Consider the following 25,308-nt stretch of genomic DNA (forward strand, 5'->3'; position numbering starts at 1 on the left):
TTTTTTTTTTTTTAAATCTTTAGTCGAGTTCTGATTATCAAGCCATCAAGGCTAGGTCAAATGGTTTTGGGTGTTCTTGTGCATCTCCCCTCACTTCATATCAGCTGGAAGCTTCACTCTCAGCTCTAGCCCTCTGTGGTTGTGTCCTTGTCCATGAGCTCAAGTGTCCCAAGATCTCACCACACTTTGGACAAACCAGCCCTTCCTCTTCTCTCTCTCATCTCCAGGTCAGTGGGGGTCAATGGACCGTGGTTGAACTCAGCCCATTTCTTCATTGCTGCCTTTCTCCCTCTTCCATTGCTGCATTTCTCACCAGTAGACGAATGTGGTTGCCAGCAAGCATACATGCCTGTTCATGTGTTCCCATTGAGTTTCAGTCTTAGAGAAGAGTTTGTCCTGAAGGAACGTGATTGCTTGCCTTGATGGCTTCCCGGAGAACAGCTTGCTTATTGTTGTAGTAGCCAGTCATTCTGACATTTTTGTTTTGGGCTTTTCCTGATGATCTTTCTTTGAAAATATATCTTCTGTTGCTCTAGCTGTTCCAGGCTGGTCTGCTTGTCCTTGCTAGTGGGAATGTCCCACCTCATAAGGTTCTGGATAGGACTCAGGATTCCATCTGAGGTCCCATACTCTGAAAAGGCTCCTATTTCACTAGGTAAGTTCTAGAATCCCTTTTAGGTATTCATCAGTTATAGGCTAAAGACGGGCTTACAAATTTTCTATAATCTTGTTTCCCAACATTCCTTTCTGTCCCACTCAAGTGTCTATTTTGCAATAGTAGGCAAGGGAAACCAATGTTCATAAGACAGTCAAGGATTTTAGTATTATTTCCCCTCTTCAAGCTATGCCTAGATGCCCATATCACAGAGCTCTGTTGTTCCAAGAGTGAGCACGCATCAATATTTACCTCTGTCCCACTTAGGCCATGTAAACCTGTCTCAGTGTTCCCCTATCTATCTTGTTCTTCCGCCTCCTTTCCTTTCTTGGATTGCCCTCCCCAACACCCAAACTAAACCCCCTATCCCAACCCCATTGTTGTGGATTACTTTATATTCTATTAATTCTTCCTCCATTTAAGACAGTCTATTTTATCATGTAATCTACCTGAACTTCTCACCACCTGGATCTTTGTTCCTCTGTGTTTACCTTTCACCTTGTAATTGTTTTGATCATAGACTGACCTCCCAGATCCTCTGTTCTTACAATTTTATTCTGTTCTTGACTCTTTCATTTGTCGATTGAGTTCAGGGTGATGCTGCCACATTCTCTGATTGTTGTCTGTTCTTATTGGTTCTCAGTCCACAGAACTTCCTTTAGGATGTTTTTCAGAGTAGGGTTGGCTTTGGCAAAATCCCTTAACTTCTGTTTATCCTGGAATGTTTTGATTACACCATCATATTTGATTGAGAGCTTTGCTTGGTAGAGGATTCTTGGTCGGAAGTTTTTTTTTTCTTTCAGGGTTTTTAATATATATCTTCCCATTGCCTTCTTGCTTGCATGGTTTCTGCTGAGAAATCTGAGCTTAATCTGATTTGTTTGCTTTTGTATGTTACACTTCTCTTTTCCTTAGCTGCTTTCAGGATTCTGTCCTTGTCTTTTATTTTGGAGAGCTTGATTATTATATGTCTTGGTGATTGTCTTTTAGGGTCTATCCTTCCTGGGGTTTGTTGAGCTTCTTGAATGCTCATTTTTTCCCTTTTTAGGATGTTAGGAAATTTTTCTTCCAGCATCTCTTCAACTATCTCCTCTGTGGACTTGTGTGATTCTTCCTGTTCTAGAATGCTGATAATTCTTACTCCTCTTCATGCTGTCCAATATGAATCTTAGATCTTCTTCAGATTTTTTTATCCTTTTTTGTGCTTTCTCTTCTAAGTAGTGTTGAGAGATTTATCTTTTAGCTTACTAGTTCTGGTTTTTAACTCCTTGATTCTACTCCTTTGCCCTTTCAGTGTATTGTCCATTTCTGATATTCTACTATTAATTATTTGGACCCCTTTCTATAGGTTTTGAATTGTTTCCAATGCTGTGTCTATTTTATTTGATTCTTCATTTATCACTCCCCTGACTTCTTTCTTATTTTTCTCAACTCTATTGTATAGTGTTTTGATACATTTTATAATTATTTTTCTGAATTCCTTCTCTGGAATTTCCAAAGCCTACCCATCTTCCAAGGAGCTCTGGTAGCATAGTGGTTACGAATCGAGCTGTGAACCACAAGGTCAGCAGTTTGAAACTACCAGCTGTAATGTGGGAGAAAGATGAGGCTTTTTGCTCCCATAAAGATTTATAGTCTCGGAAACCCCGTACAGGGTCGCTATGAGTTGGAACCGACTCCACGACACATAACCACCACCACCACCACCCATCTTCTAGTATGGAGTATAGGTGGGCTTCCAGCTCATTTGCCTCATCACTTTATCTCATTTCTGGACATGTGCTGATATGGTCATCTGTTTCTGGTTTTTGGGCATATTCAGGAGTTATCTGTGGCCGTAATACTTAAATGGGTGTGTATTTTGGTATTTTTTATGCTTTCTGATTGCCTCTGGGTAGATGTGATCAGGAAATGGGTTTCCCTTTTCATTCTTCTTCCTGAGAAATTTCAAGATGCCACTGTTGGTCATTGTGATGTAACTCAGGATTTTATTTTCAGCCTATTTCTTTTTAGTCTGCGGGTCCCTCTCTACAAACCCATTCATGTCTTTTTCCCAGCAATAAACAGTTCAGGGCCAGCCAGGGCCATTTTGCACTGCCGTTTGGTTTTAAGTGGAAACTGTCCCTTTAAGTTTTAAGGAGATCTGTGAACATGTGTAGTTAGTTAACCCTCGGGGGGTCAGTGTGGAGTGTTCACTCGCTCCAGCACCCCCTCTAAGTCACCTGAATGGAGGTGCACAGCCAGCGAGAGAACAATGAACAGATACAAAAAAATAAAGAGTGTCCACACCTTCATCTCTGCGGTTCTGTGAGGGGTCGTGGTTGCTCTGATCCTTCCCCTGCTTGGTCTCGCCCAAGATGCCGGCTCCAGGACCAGCTGAGCATCTTGAATTAGAAAACATTGGATTTCTTGCTTCTGCTACAAATTCCCCTAGCTGTAAGCCTTCCAACCTTCTAAATATTCCTTTATATGTGGTTCAGAGTTCTGGCACCATCTCCTGAGCTTGCTTGGTCTGGTATTCTGTGTTGTTGCTGATGGAGCTCCTCATTGCACTTTTACCCTATCCGCCATCTTGTTTGTTCTCTCTTTATCATTCTTATACAAGCTCATAACATTTAAAAAAAAAAACAGATTTATTCTTCAGAGCAACTGTAGGTATGTCAGATGGTACACAGTTCCCAAATCCCCTTCTCCCTCCACATCTTTTCTCCTATTATCTCTAATATTTTTGTAGCACATTTTTTACAATTGTTTAACCAGTATTGGTACTGTTATTGACTAAAGTCCATAGTTTGCATTGTTGTTGTTAAGTGCCACAGAATTGGTTCTGACATAGCAACCCAGTGTATAATAGAATGAAGCATTTTCTATTATAAAAATTGTCGCCAACCTCACAGTTATTGATATGTTCGAGTCCATTGTTGCAGCCTCTGTATAACCCATAGAGACTTTTCTTCTTTTTTACTGACCCTTTACCAAGCATGATATCCTTATCCAGGGATAAAGGCTGTAGTCTTTGATCTTCATCAGCAATTGCTTTACATCTTTTTTATTTTTAACAAACAAGGTTATGTCATCTGCATATGGCAATTTATTAGTGAGTGTTCCTCCAATCCTTTTGCTTCATTTAATCATATAGTACAGTTTCTTGGATTATTTGATCAGCATACAGATTGAATTGTAGTTGTTGTTAAGTTAATGTTGAGTCAGTTCTGACCCATAGCAACCCTGTACAGGGTTTCTGAGAAGTGGCTGGTGAACTTGAACCACTGACCTTGAGTAAAAGGATACAACCCTGGCATATTTTCTTCATTTTAAACTGCTTAGCCATCCCCTTGTTCTTTTGTTTATTTTAGTATTCACAATTTGTTTTGTACATTTATATGGATTTTGATAAATTATTACATTAGAGTTCACTTTTTGTATCATACAGTTTTTTGAGTTTGACAAATGCTTAATAAATAATCATTTTACTTGTTATTTCCTGGTGGGAGAAGCTGCTCAAATACATTTGAATGTGATTTTAGAATTGCGGTGCCACTATTATCCCACCCCACACCACCCATCCAAATGCCACACCACCCACTCAAATGCTGGAATGCTTGTCAGTTTTGCTTTGCTTGTATATAAATTTTGAATTCATTCTGCAAAATTCCTTATAGTGTAGACCATCCTTAAATATTTAACTTTACCTGTATAGGCAAAATGTGCTCTGTGCTCCATACACTATGTTGAATGTACCATTTGCTCTCTTGTTGTTGTTGTTGTTAAGTGCCGTCGAGTCGGTTCCGACCCATAGCGACCCTGTACAGGGTTTCCGAGGGTGCAAATCCTTACGGGAGTAGAAAGCCTCATCTTTCTCCCGCGGAGCGGCTGGTAGTTTCGAACCGCTAACCTTAAGGTTCATAGCCCGATTCGTAACCACTACGCTACCAGAGCTCCTAGTTAATAATTATTATAACTTTGTTTTGTATCAGTCTCTAACAAGGCTTCTGAACAACTTCAATGCTGAGATTGAATTTTACTAAGTTCTAAGACATGTTAAGAGCAGTGGTCAGTAACTGAAAGGTTGATGGTTCAAACCCACCAACCACTCTATGGGGAAAAGAAGTGGCAGTTAGCTTTTATAAAGATTGCTGGTAATTGAAACCCTATAAGACAGTTATACTCTGTTCTGTAGGATTGTTATGAAGTCAGAATGGGCTGGAAGGCAGTGAACTAGAGGAATAATATCCCTGTGGGGTTGTAGGATAAGCTCAGAGTCACAAAATTGGTTTGAACCACAAGGTTCTGTGGTTCAGACCCATCAGCCACTCCTCAAAAACCGCATACTGTGTTTCCATGAGTCAGATCTGACTTAACAGCACTTAACAAAACAAGGCTTACCCCATAATAGGTATTTAAATTGTGTGTTAAAGCAACAAAGAATGCTGTGGCAGAGAAGTTAGCAACAAAATGAATCTGTGAAGTCTGTTTAGAAAAGAAATCTCAAACGCAAAGTGAGTGGCTTTTTTCAAGTGCAGGAGGAATAGAGTACATTATGTTTAGAAAACGTGGCATCCTCTAACTTATAATTTGCCACGTAAGAGTATATTTTGCAGTCACATTAATTTTATTTTAACTCTGTCATTGGCATGTCTGAAGTAGTTGAAACTACATTTAAATAGATTTTCTTACACTTACTAATTAAATTTTTTCTTTTTTATTTATAGGTAACACTCCTTTACATCTTGCTGTGATGTTAGGAAATAAAGGTTAGTAGATATTTTCTTATTTATGTTTAATCTCATTCATGTATGTTGTTGTTGTTAGGTGCGATTGAGTCAGTACTGACCCATAGTGACTCTATGCACAGCAGAACGAAACACTGCCCGATCCTGGGCCAACCTCACTACTGTTGTTACGCTTGAGTCCATGGATGCTGCCACTTGGTCAATCCATCTCATTGGGGGTCTTCCTCTTTTTCTCTGACCCTCCCCCTTATATTTTTAAGATGAATTTTGTCTTTTGGGTTTTAAATTCACCTGGTTATTTTATTTACTAATGGAGTTTAGGATTCAGTGTACTAAAAATAATATATTTCTTCATTTCCTATGTTACCTTTTTTTTTGGTGTTAGTGGAAATAGAGTACCAACTTTCATGTTGTTTGAAATTGTTTTTTTTTTTTTCCTTATGGTAATTTATTCATCTGGAAAATTATTTTTAATTTCAGGATATTCTTATTTCTGTATATTGAATATTCTTAATTTTATGGTAATTACAATGATAATAGCTGGATTATTATAATTGTTGTTAAGTGCTGTTGAGTAGGTTCTGACTCCTAGCGACCCTGTATAAGGTTTCTGAGTAGCAGCTGGTGAAGTTGAACCACTAACGTTGTGATTAAAACTGACCTTGAAGCCCAGTGCACTGTCCCACAGCGCGGCACCAGGACTCCTTTTGCAATAGTTGGATTATATGAAGGAGAACATGTCATCAAGATTGGAGGAAGACACATTAACAACCTGCAATGTGAGCATAATACAACCTTGCTTTGTTGAAAGAGGATTTAAAATACTTATTGATGAAGAGCAAGGACTACAGCCTTTTGTATGGATTGTACCTCAATACAAAAGAAACAAAAATTCTCACAACTGGACCAATAAATGACATCATGATAAAGGGAGAAAAGATTGAAGTTTTCAAAGACCTTATTTTTCTTGTATGCACAGTCAACACTCACAGAAGCAGCTGTCAAGAAATCAAATGACGCATTACATTAGGCAAATCTGCGGCACAAGACCTATAACAAGAATGTCCTTTATTATCACTTTTATTCATTATTGTTTTGGAAGTCTTAGCCAGAGGTGTAAGGCAAAAAAGGGAAAATTAAAAGCAACTAAATTGGCAAAGAAGTAAAATTCTCTCTATGTACAGATGATATAAACCTAAAATTCTCTCTATGTACAGATGATATAAACCTATACATAGAAAATTCCAGAGATTCAGAAAGAAAATTATTAGAACTTGTTGAAAGATTCAGCAAAGTGGCAAGGTACAGGATTAGTATAAAAAGATTAGTTGGATTCCTCTACACTAATAAAGACAGCTCTGAAAAGGAAATCAGGGCTATCTGTATATATTCTTTTGAGAATTGTCTTACCAATCCTGTTCTTTTAAAAAATTGAATTGTCTGTTGTTAGTTATTTGTAAGAGTTGTTTGTATGAGGGAGCTTCAAAAAGTTTGTGCAAAAATTCCAATATCTTTTTTTCCTCCCTCTTGAAAACTTGTAAGCCAGTCATTCGTGCTTTTATCGCCTCCTAATTTTAGGTAGCCAATGTCTAAGTTGCCTGTCCCTATCTACCTTGTATATAGAGGGGATAGGACTGATACTTAATATGAAGACTCCTTCCCTCTTGGTTGATATTTTGAGCTACTACATCCATAAGTATAGGTCAAGTTCATCAAACTGTATCAGTTTACATTCGTTTCCTTTATTAAATTATTTTTTTATCTTTCTGTAGTTGAGTTCTGATTATCTAGTCGAGGCGAGGTCAAATGGGTACTATCTGCAAGTTTGGATGTCCTTGTGCATCTCTTCTCACTTTGTATCAGCTGGATGCTTCACTCTCAGCTCTATCCCTCTGTGACTGTGTCCTTGTCCATGGCCTCAGGTATTCCTGAGTGTAGGTCTCACCACACTTCGGATCAACCCACCCTACCTTTTTTCTCTCTCATCTCCCGGTCAACAGAAGTCTAGGAAGCATGGTTGAACTCAGCCTATTTCTTCGTTGCTGCCTTTCCCCCTCTTCCACTCACCAGTAGACCAATATGGTTGCCAGCAAGTTTACATGCCTGTTCATGTGTTCCCTTTGAGCTTCAGTCTTTGAGTCTTTGAGGGGACTTTGTCCTGAAGGAACTTGCTTTGATGGCTTCCCGGTGAACAACTTGCTTATTCATGTAGTAGCCAGTCATGCTGCCATTTTTGTTTTGTTTTTTTTCCTGATGACCTTTATTTTAAGATGTGTCTTCTGTTGTTCTAGCTGTTCCAGGCTGGTCTGCTTGTCCTTTCTAGTGGGAATGTCCCACCTCAGAAGGTTCTATATGGGACTCAGGATTCCACCTAAGGTCCTATACACTGTAAGCACTCCACAAGAGGTCTATTTCACTAGGCAAGTTCTAGAACCCCTTTTAGGTATTCCAGTCAGTTATAGGCCGAAGACAGGCTTACAAATTTTCTGTGATCATATTTCCTGATATTCCTTTCTATCTGACTCAAGTGTCTATTTTAAAATAGTAGGCGAGGGAAACTAATATTCATAAGACAGTCAAGCATCTTAGCATTATTTCCCCTCTTCAGACTGTGCCTTGATTCCCCTCCTCTTTCTTGTGCATTGCCCTCCCCCTCCTATTTATTGCTCTCCCTGTCCTCCGAGTTATCATACATTGAGCCCCTGACATGTATGTTACTATCTCCTCCCTCCTGCCCCTGGTAATCATCAAATGATTATTCTTTTAATATGGAAATATTTTCTTAAGTATTTACAATAATGGTCTTATGTAATATCTGCCCTTTTGGCCAGACTTAATTTCACTCAGCATCATGTCCTCAAGGGTCATCCATGTTATGTGACGTTTTGCAGCTTCATTGTTACTCTTCAAGGTAGCATAACATTCCTTTTTGTGTAGGTACCAGTGTTTGTTTATCCATTCTTCCTTTGATGGACACTTGAGTTATCTCCAGTTTTTTGCTATTGTGAATAGTATTGCAATGAACAATACTTGCATTATGACTAGTATTTCTTATGGATATATACCAAGTAGAGGAATGGCTGTATCATAAGGTATTTCTATATCCAACTTTCTGTGAAAATTCCATACCATTTTCCAGAGTGGTTAAGCCAATTTGCTGTCCCACTAGCAATATAGGAAGGTCCCAGTCTCTCTATACCCTTGCCAACATTTGTTGTCCTTTGCTTTTTTTAACTTCGCTATTACTGCAGGTGTAAGATTATACCTCACTGTTTTGATTTGCATGCGAAAGCTGGACAGTGAATAAGGAAGATCGTAGAAGAATTGATGCCTTTGAGTTATATGGTATTGGAGGAGAATACTAAAAGTGCCATGGGCTGCCAAAAGAACCAATAGATCTGTTTTGGAAGAAGCGCAGCAAGAGTGCTCCTTAGAGGCCAAGATGCCCAAACTTCGTCTCTCATACTTAGGACATATTGTCAGGAGGGTGCAGTCGCTGGAAAAGGATATCATGTTTGGTACGATGGAAGGTCAGAGAAAAAGAGGAAAACCCCAACGAGATGGATTGGCCAGGTGGTAGCATCGATGGACTCAAGTGTGGCAACAGTAGTGAGGTTGCCCCCGGATCGGACATGTTTCGTTCTGCTGTGCATAAGGTTGCTATGAGTTGGTGCCAACTAAAAGGCACCTAACAACAACAACAAATGGCTAAAGTAGTCATGGTGTGGCGCTGTGGGTTAATGCGCCAGACTGCAAAGCTGTTTGAACTACAAGGTTGGCAGTTCAAGCTTACCACCTGCTCCGTGGAAACCCTATACAGGGTTGCTGTGGGTTGGAACTGACTCAAGGGCACTTCACAACAACAAATGGCTAATGATCATGAACATTTTTAATATGTTTGTGTGTTGCCTGACTGTCTTCCTTAGTGTCTATTTATGTCCTATGCCCATTTTTAAACTGGATTATTTGTCTTTTCCTTGAAGATAAAGTAGGTAAATTATTTGTCTTGTAGGTAAAGTGTATTTTCCTATAAATTTTAGAGATCAGTCCCTTGTCTGATATGTTGTTGCAAAAAATTTTTTCCCTTTCTGTGGGCTCCTTTTTTACTTTCTTGGTGAAATCTTTTGATGCACATAAATTTCTACTATTTAGTATGTTCTAGTCATCCATTTTGTTCTCTATTGTTTGTGTTTTTTTTTCCATGTTTGATAGTTTGTGTATGCCATACATTAGAGCCCTTAAATTTGTCTCTGTTTTTTTTTTTTTCTTTGATAATCTTTATAATTCTGGGATTTACATTTAGAACTTTAATCCATGTTGAGCTAGCTTTCTTCTTATATTATGTGAGATTTGGGTCTTGTTTCATTCTTTTGCAAATCGATTTCCAGTTTTGCCAGCACCATTTGTTGAAGAGACTATCGCTTCTCCATTTAAGGTATTTTGGCTCTTTGTCAAAGATCAGTTGACTGTGTATGGATGGATTTACTTTTGGGTTCTGAATTCTATTTCATCGATCTATTCGTCTTTCATTGTACCAGTAGCAGGTTGTTATGACCACTGTGTTGTTGTTGTTAAGTGCTGTTGAGTCGGTTCTGACTCATAATGACTCGGAATAAGGTTTCCAAGGAGCAACTGGTGAGCTTGAACCACTGACCTTGTGGTTCAAATTGACCTTGGAGTTCAGCGCATTAATCCTCAGTGTTACATAACCCTGTAGTAAGTTTTGAAGTCAGGAAGTGAGAGACTTCCAACTTTGTTCTTTCTCTTAAGCAGTGCTTTGCTTGTCTGACTTCTCTCCCTTCCAAATAAAGTTCGTGATCGCTTTTACCATCTCTTCTTCAAAGATTGTTGTTGGAATTTGGATTGGGATTGTGTTATATTTGTAGATTGCTTTGAGTAGTATTGACATTTTCACACTGTTAAATCTTCCAATCCATGAACATAGTATATTCTTTCATTTTTGTAAATCTCTTTTGGTTTCTTTAGTAGTGTTTTGTAGTTTTCTTTATATAGGTCTTTTGTTTCTCTAGTTTTATTCCTAAATATTTCATCCTTTGGGTAGCTATTGTGAATGGTATTGTTTTCCTTATTTCCTCTTCAGAGCTGTCTTTTTAGTGTATTGGCATCCAACTGATTTTTGTATGTTGATCTTGCCCCTTTGCTGAATCTTCCAATGAGTTCCAGTGGTTTTAATTTTTTGCCAGATATTTGGGATTTTCTATGTATAGGAACATATCATCTGCAAATAGAGAGTTTTACTTTTTCTTTGCCAATTTGGATACCTTTAATCTCCTTTTCTTGCCTTATAGCTCTGGCTAAGACTTCCAACACAATATTGAATAGGAATAATGATAAAGGGTATCTATCCTTGTTTGGTTTCTGTTTGCAAAGGGAATGCTTACAGTTTCTCACCATTGAAAGTGATGTTGGCTGTTGTTTTGGATATATGCTCTTATTTATGTTGAGGAATTTTTCTTTTAATTCCTGCTGTGTTGAGTATTTATATCAGGAATGGTTGGATTTTTTTCAGATGCCTTTTCTGCATCAATCGATATAATTTTTGTCCTTTTAAAAATTTATGTGGTGAGTTACATTGATTTTTTTTCTAATATTGAACCATTTTACATCCCTGTTATTAATTCCAATAGTCATGATATATTATTTTTTGATATGTCATTGTATTCTATTGATTAGGATTTTGTTGAAAATTTTTGCATATATGTTCATGAAGGATATTGGTCTATAATTTTCTTTTTTGATGATGTCCTTCCCTGGTTTTGGTGTGAGGGTTATGCTTGTTTTATAAAATGTATTAGGAAGTTTCCTACTCTTTTCTATATTCTGGTATTTTTTGAGTAGAATAAGTGTCAGCTCTTCTCTGAATGTATGGTAAAATTCACCAATAAAGTCATCTGGGCCTGAACTTTTTTGGGTTGGGAGGTTTTTTATGACCTTATCTATTTCTTCCTTTGTTGTAGGTCTGTTCAAGTTTTCTACTTCACTCTGTAAGTTTAGGTAGGTTGTGTTTTTCTAAAAATGCATCCATTTCCTCTAGAGTTTCAAATTTGTTGGAGTACAACTCTTCTTAGTACTATGTTACTATCCTCTTTCTTTCCATTGGTTCTGTTGTAATATCATCCATGTGGTTTCTTATGTGTTTTATTTGTGTCTTCTAACTCTTTTCTTTTCTCAATTTTATTAATCTTTTTATAGAACCAGCTTTCTTGTGTTGATGTTTTCTATTTTTTTAAATATATATCAGTAATTTCTGCCCTAATTTTTAGTATTTATTTTCTTCTGATGGCTAGCTTTACTTTACTGTTCTAATTGATGGAGATATTGTGTTAGATGTTGATTTTCGTTCTTTCTACTTTTTGTATGTGTGCATTTATTGCAATAAATTGTCCTCTCAGAACTGCTTTTGCTGTGTCCCAAAGATTTTGATGTGTGTTGTGTTGTCATTCTCATTTGTTTCTAGGAATTTAAATTTTTTGCTTTTTATTTGTTCTACTACTCGGTATCTTTTAAGGAGGATGTTACTCAGTTTCCATGTATATGATTTTGTTTCCTTGATCTTCCTATTGTTGATTTCTAATTTTATATCATTTTGGTGTGAGAAGATGCTTTGTAACATATATATTTTAAATTTTATAGAGATTTGCTTTAAGGCCTAACACATGATCTGTTCTGGAGAATGTTCCATGTGCACTGGAAAAGAATGTGTATTGTCCTGCTTTTGGGTTGAATGTTCTGTACAAATTTATGAGATCAAGTTGGTTGATTGTGTTGTCTGTGTTGATTGTGTTTCATTGATTGTGTTGTCTCTATTAATTGTGTTTTGTTCCTCGCTGTCTCTGCTGAGCTTCTTTCTGGTTGTTCTGTCATTTTTCAGAAGTAGTGTATTAAAATCTCCCACTATTATTAAGGTGGTTGGTGGTTATGTGCCGTGGAGTTGGTTCCGACTCATAGCGACCCTGTACAGCGTTTCTGAGAGTGTTAATCTTTACAGGAACACAAAGCCTCATCTTTCTCCTGTGGAACATCTGATAGTTTCGAACTGCTGACCTTAAGGTTTGCAGGCAGATTCTTAACCACTACAAACTATTATTATAGAGATATCTGTTTCTTTCTTCAATTCTATTAGGGTTTGCTTTATGTATTTTGGGGCTTTTTTGTTGGAAGCATAGATATTTAATATGGTTATGTCCTTTTGTTCAATTGACCCTTTAGCCATGAGTTAATGAACTGCTTTGTCCCTTACGCTAGATTTTGCTTTAAGTTTATTTTGTCTGAAATTAATATTGCCACTCCGCATTTTTTATTGCAATTAGCTTGATATACTTTTTTCTGTTCTTTGTTTTTTAAACTAATTTTGTCTTTGTGCATTAGGTATGTCTCTTGAAGACAACATATTGAAGGATCCTGCTTTCTTTAGCCATTCTGCTACTTTCTACCTCTTGACTGGTGCATTCAATCCACTGACATTTAGTGTAATTATTGATGTTGTTGTTGTTAAGTGCTGTTGACTCAATTCCAACCCATAGCCACCTTGTATAGGGTTTCCAAGGAGCAGCTGGTGCTTGCAATTTTCAGTCTGATGCTTTGGTGCCACACTTTGTTGTTACGCACCACACTGGGTATGGATTAATTGTTGGAATAATGATGTTTTGTTGTGTTTTTTTTTCTGGTGCTGCTGGTTTCTTTGTTTCTTATGCCTTTCTGTACTGAGTACATTTTTTGTGTGCTCTTTCTTGTGAGTTTGTTCAAAGTGTTAACATTTCCATAGTCTTTTTGGACATTTCTTTTCTTGTTTTGATGTGGAGATAACATTAAGCTTTTTTGAGGTTACCCTATATTTTATTGAACTCCTTTTATTAATGACAGTTTGTTTTATTCTAAAATTTACCTGACTTCCTTACCACCTGGATTTCTGTTACTAAACTTTTCCCTTCTTTTTCTTTGTAGTTGTCCTGTTCATGGACTGACCTCCCGTGTCCCTTAATTTTAGTGTTACAGTTTTGTTCTGCTCTGGACTCTTCCATCTCTGGATTGAGTTCCAGGTGATGTTGCCACACATGTCAGTTATCAGGTTGTTGTCTGGTCTTGTTGATTCTCAGTCCAAAGAACATTCTAATGTTAGTATATTTTAGAGTTCTGGTTTGGCCTTTACAAAATCCATTAATTTCAATTTATCCTGAAATATTTTGATTTCACTGTCATATTTGATTGACAGCTTTGCTGGGTATATGATTCTTGGTTAATAGTTTTTTTTCTTTCAGAGTACTGTATATGTCTCTCAATTAAGTCTCTGCTGAGAAATGAGAGCTTAATCTTAGTAGCTTTCCATTGTATGTAACTTTTTTTTTTTTCCCCCCCCCGTAGCTGCTTTTAGGATTCTCTTCTTGTGTTTGATTTTGGAGAGTTTGATTATGATATATCTTAGAGATTTTCTTTTGTGGTCTATCCTTCCAGGAGTTCATTAAGCTTCTTGAATGCTTATTTTTTCATCCTTCAAGATATTAGGGAAATTCTATTCCAGCAGTTCTTCGACCATCTCTTTTGTAGTTCCCCCTCCTGTTCTGGTATTCCAGTCAACCTCAGGTTATTAATCCTCTTCATGTTGTCCCACATGATTCTTAGGCTTCAGATTTTTTCATTCTTTTTTCTGCTTGTTCTATCTTAGCAGAATTAAGAAATTTGCCTTCAAACTCACTGATTCTAACTTTCATCCCTTCAGTTCTACTCCTTTGCCCTTTCAGTGTGTTGTCCTTTTCTGATATTTTAGCAATAATCATCTGGACTTCTTTTTGCAGTTTGTTTTATTGATTATAAAACTGTATCAATTTTGCTCAACTGTTCCTGTAGCACTTTTCTGACTACTTTTCTTATTTTTCTCTGCTTTTCTGTGGAACATTTTGATGCATCTCAATATCATTGTCCTAAATTCCCCTTCAGACAGTTCCAAACTCTCTTCACCCTCTAATCATATTCCTTGCTCTTCTTGTTGTTCATTTGTTTGAGCTACTCCATCTTGTTTCTGCATGTTAGCAGACATTTTCTGCTGCTTTTTAGGCATGTGGTGCTGTTGTACTTGTGTTAATTAGATGAATGTATGATGTTGTATTCTTAAGCACACTTCACTCGCCTCTTGGTAGGTATGATCAGGAGATGTGTTTCTCTATTCACTGCCCTTGCAGGTTCCTTTAAAAGTGTTTTTAACAGGTATGTATTGTTTAAAAAGTGTTTTTAACAGGTGTTGATACATAGCAGCTGGTATTGGTTCTTGCCCTATTGGTGGGGTTTACAGGGTGCAAAAGTAGCTTTGCTGTATGGCCGGAGTTGCTGTCTCTTGTTAGGTGAGGCATGGATAGGAACAACCACAAAAATAGAAGGCAGGTCAGTTTCAAGGCTAAACCCCAAAGTCAGGCAACATAAAAACCCAGAAAAGACATTTATATAAAGTTATAAGACCCCCCAAAATCAAAGAAACAGTAGCCTAAAATGAAATAGAAAATCAAGTATCTCTGGAAAATATGAGTGACCAACAAAATGGACTCTAGTCTTCAAAGCTGACTTAGACTCCTGAATCTGTTTCCTGTTTGTACCCCTGGCAAATCCTTCCTTCGAGCATCTCCACAGATCAGTGTTAATCGCTCCATGTTATAAAACGATGTGCAAGTGACACTGGACCTTTCCTGGGGGTGAGCACACACATGCAAGACATCCCTTTGGTCATCTGCATGGAGATGTGAAGAATGTGCAGCGAAGGTGTAACATGGAAAAGCAAAAAAGATTGGGGGAAAAAAAAGAGGGACACTTGCAGCTCTGTTTCTGTAGATCACTGGGTGGTTTCTGCATTGTGAGCCAACTTGTGCTGTCTCTGCCTACTTCCCCCCATTTGCAAAGTCTGTAGCTCACAGGTCATCTTGGTTCAGAAACCCTTTTCTTTGCTGCTTCTATTCCAAACCTTCCTCTCAGTAAGCATCTGAATTGCCGACTTACCACTTTATATGGAGTTCAGAGTTCCAAGACAGCCCTTCCAATCTGTTTCACCTGGTTTTCCATGTTTCTGCTAACAGGATTCTGCACGGCCCTTCTGCCTGTTCTGCCATCAAGCCCACCTCCCAGAATAATATAATTATGATTGTGATTTTATATAGTTAATTTGGTAGCTTAAATGTTCATTTATCTTTAGTGTACCAATAATGAATATTCTAGCCGTATATCACGGTGGCTTTTTATGATAAGCTCTGGACAGTGTACCACAAGATCGGTAGTTCAAGCCCACTATCTGCTCAGTAGGAGAAAGATAAGACTTTCTGCTTCCATAAAGATTTACAGCCCCAGAAGCCCTATGCAGGGCCCCTATGAGTTGTAACAGACTTCAAAGGTACCTAGCAACAATATATATGCCAACCACTACTCACCTGTTAGTTTGTCATACTGTGGTGGCTTGCATTTTAATGTGATGCTGGAAACTTTGCCACCTGTATTTTTAATACCAGTCCGGTCATCATTGGTTGACAGGTTTCGTTGGATCTGCTATACTAAGACAGACTCTACCAAGAAAGCAGAGAATTCCAGAAAGGAAGAAGGAGAGGAAGATTGCTTCTGAATGGTTAACCTCTGAAAATCTGAGGAATAGCAGTGGAATACTGTCAGATATAGTGATATAAGATGCAAATCTTACGGATAACATCAGAACATTGTGAAATACAGTGTTAACTTGTGTTTTCAAGACAAGTCTGAAACTGGTGCCTGTCCCCCTGCCAAGTTTTTTGCATGACTTTTACTGATTCCACCAGAAATGCACACCACAGTCTGAGACAGCAAAATTTACCAAAAGTGAAGCTAAACATTTTCTCAGCAAGTTGTACAAGGTCCTCATGGCTCCTGTACCAAAGTGCACAAAAATTACTCCCAGCTAAGAAAATGGAGTTACTTTCCTTACCATGCCCACCCAAAGACCAAAAATTGATATCCCAACCAAAGTTGCCCATGGAATTTACAAAAAGAACAAACAGAAACAGAATTTCAAACGGAGAGAAATATAAGTAAGACTTATGACTTCATAAGGAGTCATGGGAAAACCTGAAAGTGCGTGTCTTGAGGATCCTTCCCTGGGGTCTGTGAAGTATTGGAGGGGCTAAATACCCTGTTTTTTTGTCACCTCCTGGTCCATGGGTCGCTTTAGATCTTATCAGGTAAAAGATTTTTAATAATGCTTATTTATGCCAGTACCATAATTTACACCTCCAAAGGGCACATTTTTCAAGTTTCCCTCTTTCAGTCCCTCTCTTCCCATGAATCTAAAGTCCCCAGCTGCTCCTTCTTTTCATGTCCCCATCTCTGCCTCCATCTCTGGTGTAGCTGCTTCTTTGGATAAGGTCTTGCATTCTGCTTGAGCTCTTCTCCCTTGATGGTGCTAGAGTCTTTTGTTTCTGGACTATAAGGTTAACTGGTGCCCCATTTTTGTTACAAAACTTATACCTTTACAATTGTGACAATCGCAATTAGTCACAATAACTGTTACTCACTATTGAATCATATGAATCTTATCTCCATCTCTTTTAACTAGACCCATCTAGATAAGATGAAAACTATTCAGTGGGATTCTTTCTTCTCCCACAAGATCTTAAAACTAAACTCCCTCTTGAAACCTTGTAAGCCCATCACTTTGTACCTTTATCACCTCCTCATTTTAGGTAGCCAATATCTAAGTTGCCTGTCCCGGTTTACCCTGTGTACAGAGAGGATAGCACTGATACTTGATGTGAAGACTCCTTTCCTCTCTGTTGTTATTTAGAACTGCTACCTCCATGAGTGTATGTCAAGTTCATCAAATTGTAGCAATTTACCATTGTTTCCTTTATCAAAAATTGTTTTTTTAAAAATCATCCTCTAGTTACGTTCTGATTATCAAGCCATTGAGGCTAGGTCAAATGGGTACTGTCTGCAAGTTTTGGTATTCTTGTGCATCTTCCCTCACTTTATATCTGCTAGATAATTCACTCTCAGCTCTAGTCCTCTGTGGCTATGTCATTGTTCATGGGCTCTGGTGTCTCCAGGTCTCACCACACTTTGGACCAACCAGCCCTTCCTCTTCTTTCTCTCATCTCCAGGTCAGTGGGAGTCAATGGACCATGGTTGAACTCAGCCCATTTCTTCACTGCTGTCTTTCTCCCTCTTCCACTCCCCAGTAGACCTGTGTGGTCGCCAGCAAGCTTAACATGCTTGCCCTTGTGTTCTCTTTGAGTTTCAGTCTTGGAGGGGGGTTTGTCCTGAAAGAACTTGATTGGTAGCCTAGATGCCGTCCCAGCAATCAGATTGCTTATTCTTGTAGTAGCCAGTCATGTTGACATTTTTGTTTTTGTTTTTTCCTGATGATCTTTCTTTGAAGATGTATCTTCTGTATCTCTAGCTATTCCAGGCTGGTTTACTTGTCCTTTCTAGGGGGAATGTCCCACCTCAGAAGGTTCTGGATGGGACTCAGGATTCCACTGAAGATTCAAAGGCTCTGCAAGAGGCTTTTTTTCACTGGGCTAGTTGTAGAACCCCTTTTAGGTATTCTAATCAGTTATAGGCTGAAGACAGGTTTACAAGCTTTCATAATCATGTTTCTCGACATTCCTTTCTATCCTCCTCAGGTGTCTATTTTACAATAGTAGGCAAGGGAAACCAATATTCATAAGACAGTCAAGCATCTTAGTATTATTTACCCTCTTCAAAGTATGCCTAGATCCCTGTATCACAGAGCCCTGTTGTTCCAAGGTTGAGCATGAATCACTATTTACATCTGTCCCATTTAGCCCAGGCAAACCTTTGTCAGTGTTCCCCTATCTACCTTGTTCTTCCACCCCTCCCCCTTCTTGTACTGCTCTCCCCAACACCTGAACTATGATGTGTCTGCCACCTACCCTGTGTACTACTGTCACCTCCCTTCATCTCTCTCTTTCACCCTCTGCACTCCACCCCCACCATTGTGGTTACCTTATAGTCCATTAACTTTTCCCTCCACTTAAAACAGGCTATTTTATCTCTGCAATCTACCTGACCTTCTCACCACCTGGATCTCTGTTCCTCTGTGTTTACCTTCTTTCACATTGTAATTGTTTTGATCATAGACTGACCTCCCAGAGTCCCTCAATTTGTTCTTATAGTTTTATTCTGTTCTCAATTCTTCTATTTGTGAATTGAGTTCCCATATGTCATTCTTTGGTATTTGTCTGTTCTGGTTGAGTGAGTGGTAGGATTGAACTACTGACCTTGTGGTTTGCAGTCCAATGCTTACTGTACAGAGCCATTGCACTCCTCCAAAATACGCTAGGGAATAATTAGTAGGGAAGAAATACTTTGTTTGAAGATAGATCTTGTTTATATGTAGGTAGTAGCATGAATACTTCTTGAAATGACCTGGTTTAAATACACAAGAATTTTTAAAATTAAATTTAATTCTTTATTTTATATAGTACATATTGTAGTTCTACTTTTATTTGTTTGGTTTATGGAACTTTTACATGGTGTTTGTATTTAGAGGTTCTAAAAATTGATTTTTAAAAAAAATTTTTTTTTATGTTGTTACTATTTTATGTTACAGAATGTGCTCATTTACTTTTGGCCCACAATGCTCCAGTAAAAGTGAAAAATGCTCAGGGATGGAGTCCTCTGGCGGAAGCTATCAGTTATGGAGATAGACAAATGAGTAAGTTCTATAAATTACTGTTCCATGCTATGATTCTTCAAAGTTATTAATAAACTTCTATATTAATTATTCATGACTTAGGAATTTGAACTTTGGGTAGTTCACAAAAAGAATTGAGAAAGTATGTTTAAAAGTATGTTACTATTTTTTTCTCTTTTCAAAGCATTCTGCCATAATTATATTCTTATGAATGTTTTCATTCATTCAGGACAAAGTAGATACCTGACTCATTTCTGGCAAATTTGGGACATTAATAGGAATGAAAAATAATTGCAGTTTGTTATATAGTAAATATCTCTTTAATTGCTTGCTGAATTCTGCTGTGGTGCTGTCTGATAAGCACTGAACTACTAACTGCTGGGTGAGCAGTTCAAACATACTAGCCACTCCTTGGAAACCCTATAGAGGATTGCTCTGAGTCAGAACTGACTCAACAACACTTAACCACCAATAACATAGGTTTTACTAGAACTGAGGAGCAAATCTGTCTCTTTTATTTAGTCTTTAAATGACTATTTAAAAAAACATAAAATATACTTCTTCAAAATATATAGCATGTTTAATTATTCCATTCTACTATGCTCTAGTTTTTGTTTTTTGTTTTTTCCAGTTTCAAAAGCAGGTCTTTTTTTTTTTTGTAGCACATCTTAGTAGTAGAAAGATTTATTAAAAATTTATATCTGGATCTGAATATGATATTATTAATATTATTTTCTGGTATTATTTTATCTTTTTACAGTTTGAGCCTAGAAATGATCAACTTAGAAGGAACAATAAAGAATCTTAGCAATTTTATTTAAAAAAATACATGGCCTTAAACATTCCTTGGATGTTATAGGGATTCTGTCTTATTATTTTGATGATAAGTTTTGAGTTCTTCCAGGCTGCTTCTTATGTTTTAGTTATATTTGTATTGTATTATACAAATATTTTTGTGGATTTTCTGAAATTTTTTTATAACAATTATGAAATTAAATTTAATACTAAACACATAAGATTTAACATGAAATAAAATTTTGAGTTTTGGGGAACAATTGTATAAGCATATATATATATATATATATTTTTTTTACTAACAATTAGGGAGCAGGGGTTTCTGACCCACAGTAAGATTTTTGTGAATTTCAAGGATTCTTTCACTTATTGAACATTTACGGAATTGTTATCATAAGAGGTGTATCCAATAAGGTGTGGAGAATAAAGACAGTCTCTGTGCTTTAAGAATGCATAATCTATTAGAAAGGCTAAGAAACAATTCTCATGGAAAATCGTTACAAAATATTTACAAATATATTGTAATGCAAAAGATTTAAGTCCCTAGTAACTGAGGTTTGGTCTTACAGTGATTTTCTTGTATTGAATGATATCTTTGAAAAATATTCCATTACTAATTGTATATACACAATTACCTAGTGCTTATATTTTCATTACTTCCCAGAACATGAAACAAACTGTTTATTCATTAACTTAAAAGATAATTAATTCAGCAATCTTATGATGTTGTTGTTGTTATTAAGTGCCTTTCAGTTGGTTCCTCCTTATAGTGACGCTGTATGGGGTTTCCGAGGAGCGGCTGGTAAATTTGAACTGCTGACCTTGTAGTTCAAATCCACCTTGTAGCCCATTGATGATCCTATAGCACCACACCAGGACTCCATTAGTAATTATTGTAAATTCAGAGTCAATGCAATATCAACTGTACCAGCATTAATAAGAAAGGAAAAAAACAGCTAATAAGTAGTAAAGGTGGGGCCAAACTCCAACTATGTGTCTAAAGCACACACTCTAACTATTTAGAAAATACTGTGGAAGACTTAGAATTTTCTTAGATTTTTAGGATTAATTTTTTATATTGCATAGGTAGTATGTGAGGATGCAAACTTTAATATAAAAATATATGCCTGGTAATATTTACAAGGTGATTTCATGTTTTTAAAAAGTTGAATTCAGTGGGATTTTGTCTCACATTCTTTTTGAGATTAAGGTTACATCATTGAAATGATATATTAGTAGATCTTGGCACAGTCAGGAGTATCCTTACTGATAGATAATTAGCAACTAGGAAAATGGATATTAATATGTTTTAAGTTGATGTGAGATAAATTTTCCTTAATATTTCTTGGGAATCATCTCATTATTGGAGTTCAGGTATGGCACTGTAGGATAAGCACTGAATTGCTAACTGTAAGGTTGGTGGCTCAAACTCACCAGTTGTTCCTTGGAAACCTCATAGGGCTGCTCTGAGCCAGAACCAACTCAACAACACTTAACAACACAATAACATCTCAGTTTTACTAAGTAACTAACATATTCACCATATTGTTTTATAAGTATCTGAGAAACCTATGGTATTTTTTTAGCATGGTGAACATTACTTTAAATTACTTTTTCTTTTTCTCCATTTAAACTTAGTTACAGCACTTTTAAGGAAACTTAAGCAGCAATCCAGGGAAAGTGTTGAAGAAAAACGACCTCGATTACTAAAAGCCCTGAAAGAGGTAGGCTGATTTTGTATCTAAAGAGTAATTGTAAGTTTAAGTATTTTTTTGTATAGTGTCAATTGTTAGTCTTAAGTAGTAACTGGTTTTAGCATTGTTTTTTTTAAACATTGATATGAGCTTTTTTATAATGTCCTACCCTGTCTGTAGAGCTTTTATAATAACATATTTTTTAAAGAAAAAACATTAAGTAGATGTAAGAATTATAAATTGAAGTATGTTTAGTAATTATTCATTTTATTTCTCAGCTAGGTGATTTTTACCTAAAACTTCACTGGGATTTTCAAAGCTGGGGTAAGAGTATGCTATATTTTATTATAAGATGTATATTCATGCAGAAATGCAAGTGTGAAAATAATTATTTTGTACAAATACTAGCAGTTCTGATTCCTGGCCTGAAGAAAATTATTTTTATAGTGTTGAATATAATGGTTATAAAACCTAATGCTAATATTAATTAGGAGCACAGGTATCACAGTATGATAAGCCCTGGACTGCTAACCACAAGGTTGGTGGTTCGAGCTCACTAGCTACTTCAGAGGAGAAGGATAAGAGTTTTTGCTTCCATGAAGATTTATAGCCTTGGAGACCATATACAGGGTCACTGTGAGTTGATGGCACCTAACAACAAAAACAACAACAACAAATACTTAATTTTGTCAACTTGATTGTTGTTATTGTTGTTAAGTGCTGTCCAGTTGGTTCAAACTCATAGCAGCTGTGTATAGGGTTTTCCAGGTTGTAAATCTTTATGGGAGCAGAAAGCATTATCTTTTTACCTTGGAACGGCGGTGAGTTCAAACTGTCAACCAGTCCAAAGTTTATCTTACAGAGCCACCACACTTCCCTCAATTTGATTAGCTACTTTTTTTTATGTCAAAAAGCAGATTAAAAATTTTAAATATCAGACATTTTTAGAAGGAATACTAAATACAAGGTTCTTGAATTACTGAATTTAAAGAAGTTGGAATAATAGTGTTTTGATCTCTGAATGTGAAAATTGATACTGTTTGATTACTTTATAATTCAGACATTTCTGGCTTACTTTATAGCTACTGTCTTAGCGTACTACTTGACTGTAAACTGTTTCAGCTATTTATAAAAGTCCTTTATTTTCTGGATATTTTATAGCTATTTACTGATTTACTCTGGCAAAACAAGTGTCTCTCCTCCCCATTTTAAATTTGAGATCACTTAGGGCAAAAAATCTTTATGTTCAAATAGGAAATTTGATCCTAATGACCTTTCCGTTGGTGACCTGTATACATTTTCCATAGTTCATAGTTGAATGATCTTATCGTATTATAACATATGAAACATGCATATTTCATTGACTTCCAATAGGAATATAAGGGGAAGGTCATATATTTATTATATTTCTGATATATGAGTTAAAAATTATATTTCTGCCCTTGAAAACAATTTTCTAGAACTACATCTTATTATATAAAAATAAGAAAAAATGTGTTGCCAGCCAAAAAGGAATATTAACTAAGAGTTACCCTAGTTAAAGAACATAAGAAATAATTTACTGAAAACATTTTTCTTGATAAGAAACACAAGTTGGGATGAATAACAGTAATGTAAATCTATATAAGTGATCGAAGCTCTTCCTTCATGCTCGTTACTTTAGACCAGTTTTCCTGTAAAAATGTTAACTAAGAAATTAACCTTTAATTTTCTCTGCAGAAAGCTCTTCAGTGAGCATCTCATTGTAAGGAGCTCTACTGATTCTTTCTCAAGTTAATTTTATACTACCCTTTTTAAAAACACTGAGTTTTGTAGGACATATAAGGGGCCTGTGGAAGTTCATGTAAAAATTTCATTATCTTTCAGTTTTATTTTTCTATGAACCTTTTAAATCCCCTTGTATATGTATTACATTTTAGACATATCCACAAACATGCACACATATATTCATTATCCTCATGTACAGCTGAGAGTCCTGGTGTGGCACTGTAGAATAAGCACTGGACTGCTAACCACAAGATCAGTATTTCAAACCCATTAGTTTTCTCCCTATACAGGGTCACTGTGAGTTGGATCTGATTATGGCACTTGACAACAACAAAAATATACAGATGACATCTTAATTTCAAGAACTCTGAGCTTTACACTTTTTTCTTTCCTGTGGTACTTGTAGTTTATTATAACCTGATCAGTAGATTTATTTATCCATAAACTAGCCCGTACTCTTAAAAAAAATAGACAAAAAATAATAAAATAAAATATATGAGGGTGAGTCAAAAATTATCCATACTCTTGATTGTGGAATTTAATTTTAATTAACTTTCAGAAGAGATAAATATATAATTTTTCAACATAATCTCCTTGCTTTTCAATACACTTTGTCAACAAGCTTTTGTATTCCCTCATTAAAAAATGTTTTAGGCTGAGCTTATAAGCCATGAATGCACTGCTGTCTTCACTTCTTCATCAGAGGTGAATCTTTGTCCTCGAAAGGCAGCTTTCAGGGGACCAAACAGGTGAAGTCTAATAGAGCAAGATCAGGACTATAGGGAGGATGCTTTAACCCCTCAAAACGAAGTTTTTGCAGAGTGTCAGCAATGTGGGCAAAGGTGTATGGATGTGTTTTGTCATGTAGGGTCACAATGCCCTTGGATAACAGTCCTCTGCATTTAATCTGAAGTTTAGACTTCAGCTCTTCAGTGAGCCTCTCATTGTAAGGAGCTCTATTGATTGTTTAACCTTTTTCCTGATAGTGTTCCAATATTGACCTTGAGGCTCCCAGGAAAATTGTAAGCATCAATTTTCCAGCTGATGGTTGACTTTTGAACTTTTTCTTGGTCAGCGATTGAAGATGTTTTCATTCCATACCGTGCTGTTTATTCTCAGTCTCATAATGATGAATCCATGTCTTGTCACCGTAATGAATTTAAAAAAACACAAAACTTTCACCTTCTTTTGAATATCAGTACAAATTTTGTTTGTTGTTGTTATTGTAAAATACCGTGGAGTTGGTTCTGACTCATAATGACCCTGCACTGGGTTTCTGAGGCTGTAAACCTTTACAGGAGCAGAAAGCCTCATCTTTCTCCCACGGAACAGCTCGTAGTTTCGAAGAGCTGACCCTGAGGTTGGCAGCCTGACCTGTAACCACTACGCTACAAGAACTCCTTAAATTTTGTTTACAGATACCCAAATGCTTGTGTTTATTCTCTTCCGGGAGTTGTTTTGGTATCCATCTCACACAAACTTTTTGAAATCCAAGTCTGTCATGGATTATTTGATAGACAGAGCCATGGCTGATTGGTACATAATTTGCCACATAATCTACTGTCACTTGTCTTCTATTTGACAGATTATTTCATGTGCACACTCAATGTTGTCATCAGCCATGGATGTGTACGGGTGTTTTAATATAACTGGAGTGTGGACAAATTTTGGCTCACCCTCATAGTTTGTGATATGGATTTTAGTTATAGCAGTGACCTTGGAATATAGAAATCTGTGTAGTGTAGTGGTATGAGTTGGGCTGCTAACCTCAAGGTTAGCAGTTCTAACTGCTAGTGGTTCTACAGGAGAAAGTTGAGGCTTTCTGCTCCCGTAATGACTTACAGCCTTAGAAATCCTGTGCAGCATCCTTATGAGACTCCATGGCACACCACTACCACCACCATAGGTAAATTGTATGTACCATTTTACAAAGTTTGGAAGTTGAGTTACAGAAAAAGTGTGAGACCACATACTTAGTATTCA

The 25,308-nt window shown here is 36.8% G+C and overlaps 1 protein-coding gene across 1 annotated transcript in view; it reads left to right on the forward strand.

The window, feature by feature from the left end:
* Positions 1 to 25,308, forward strand: part of ANKRD13C (ankyrin repeat domain 13C) — a 113,792-nt gene that overhangs the window by 36,676 nt on the left and 51,808 nt on the right. The window contains exons 2-5 of the mRNA XM_006862412.1: positions 5,368 to 5,409; positions 18,986 to 19,090; positions 21,503 to 21,588; positions 21,837 to 21,882. Of these exons, the coding sequence (XP_006862474.1) occupies positions 5,368 to 5,409; positions 18,986 to 19,090; positions 21,503 to 21,588; positions 21,837 to 21,882 (279 nt within the window). The remainder of the gene's footprint in view (positions 1 to 5,367; positions 5,410 to 18,985; positions 19,091 to 21,502; positions 21,589 to 21,836; positions 21,883 to 25,308) is intronic.

Source organism: Chrysochloris asiatica, unplaced genomic scaffold, assembly GCF_000296735.1.
Source record: "Chrysochloris asiatica unplaced genomic scaffold, ChrAsi1.0 scaffold00048, whole genome shotgun sequence".
NCBI classification, from domain to species: Eukaryota; Metazoa; Chordata; class Mammalia; order Afrosoricida; family Chrysochloridae; genus Chrysochloris; species Chrysochloris asiatica.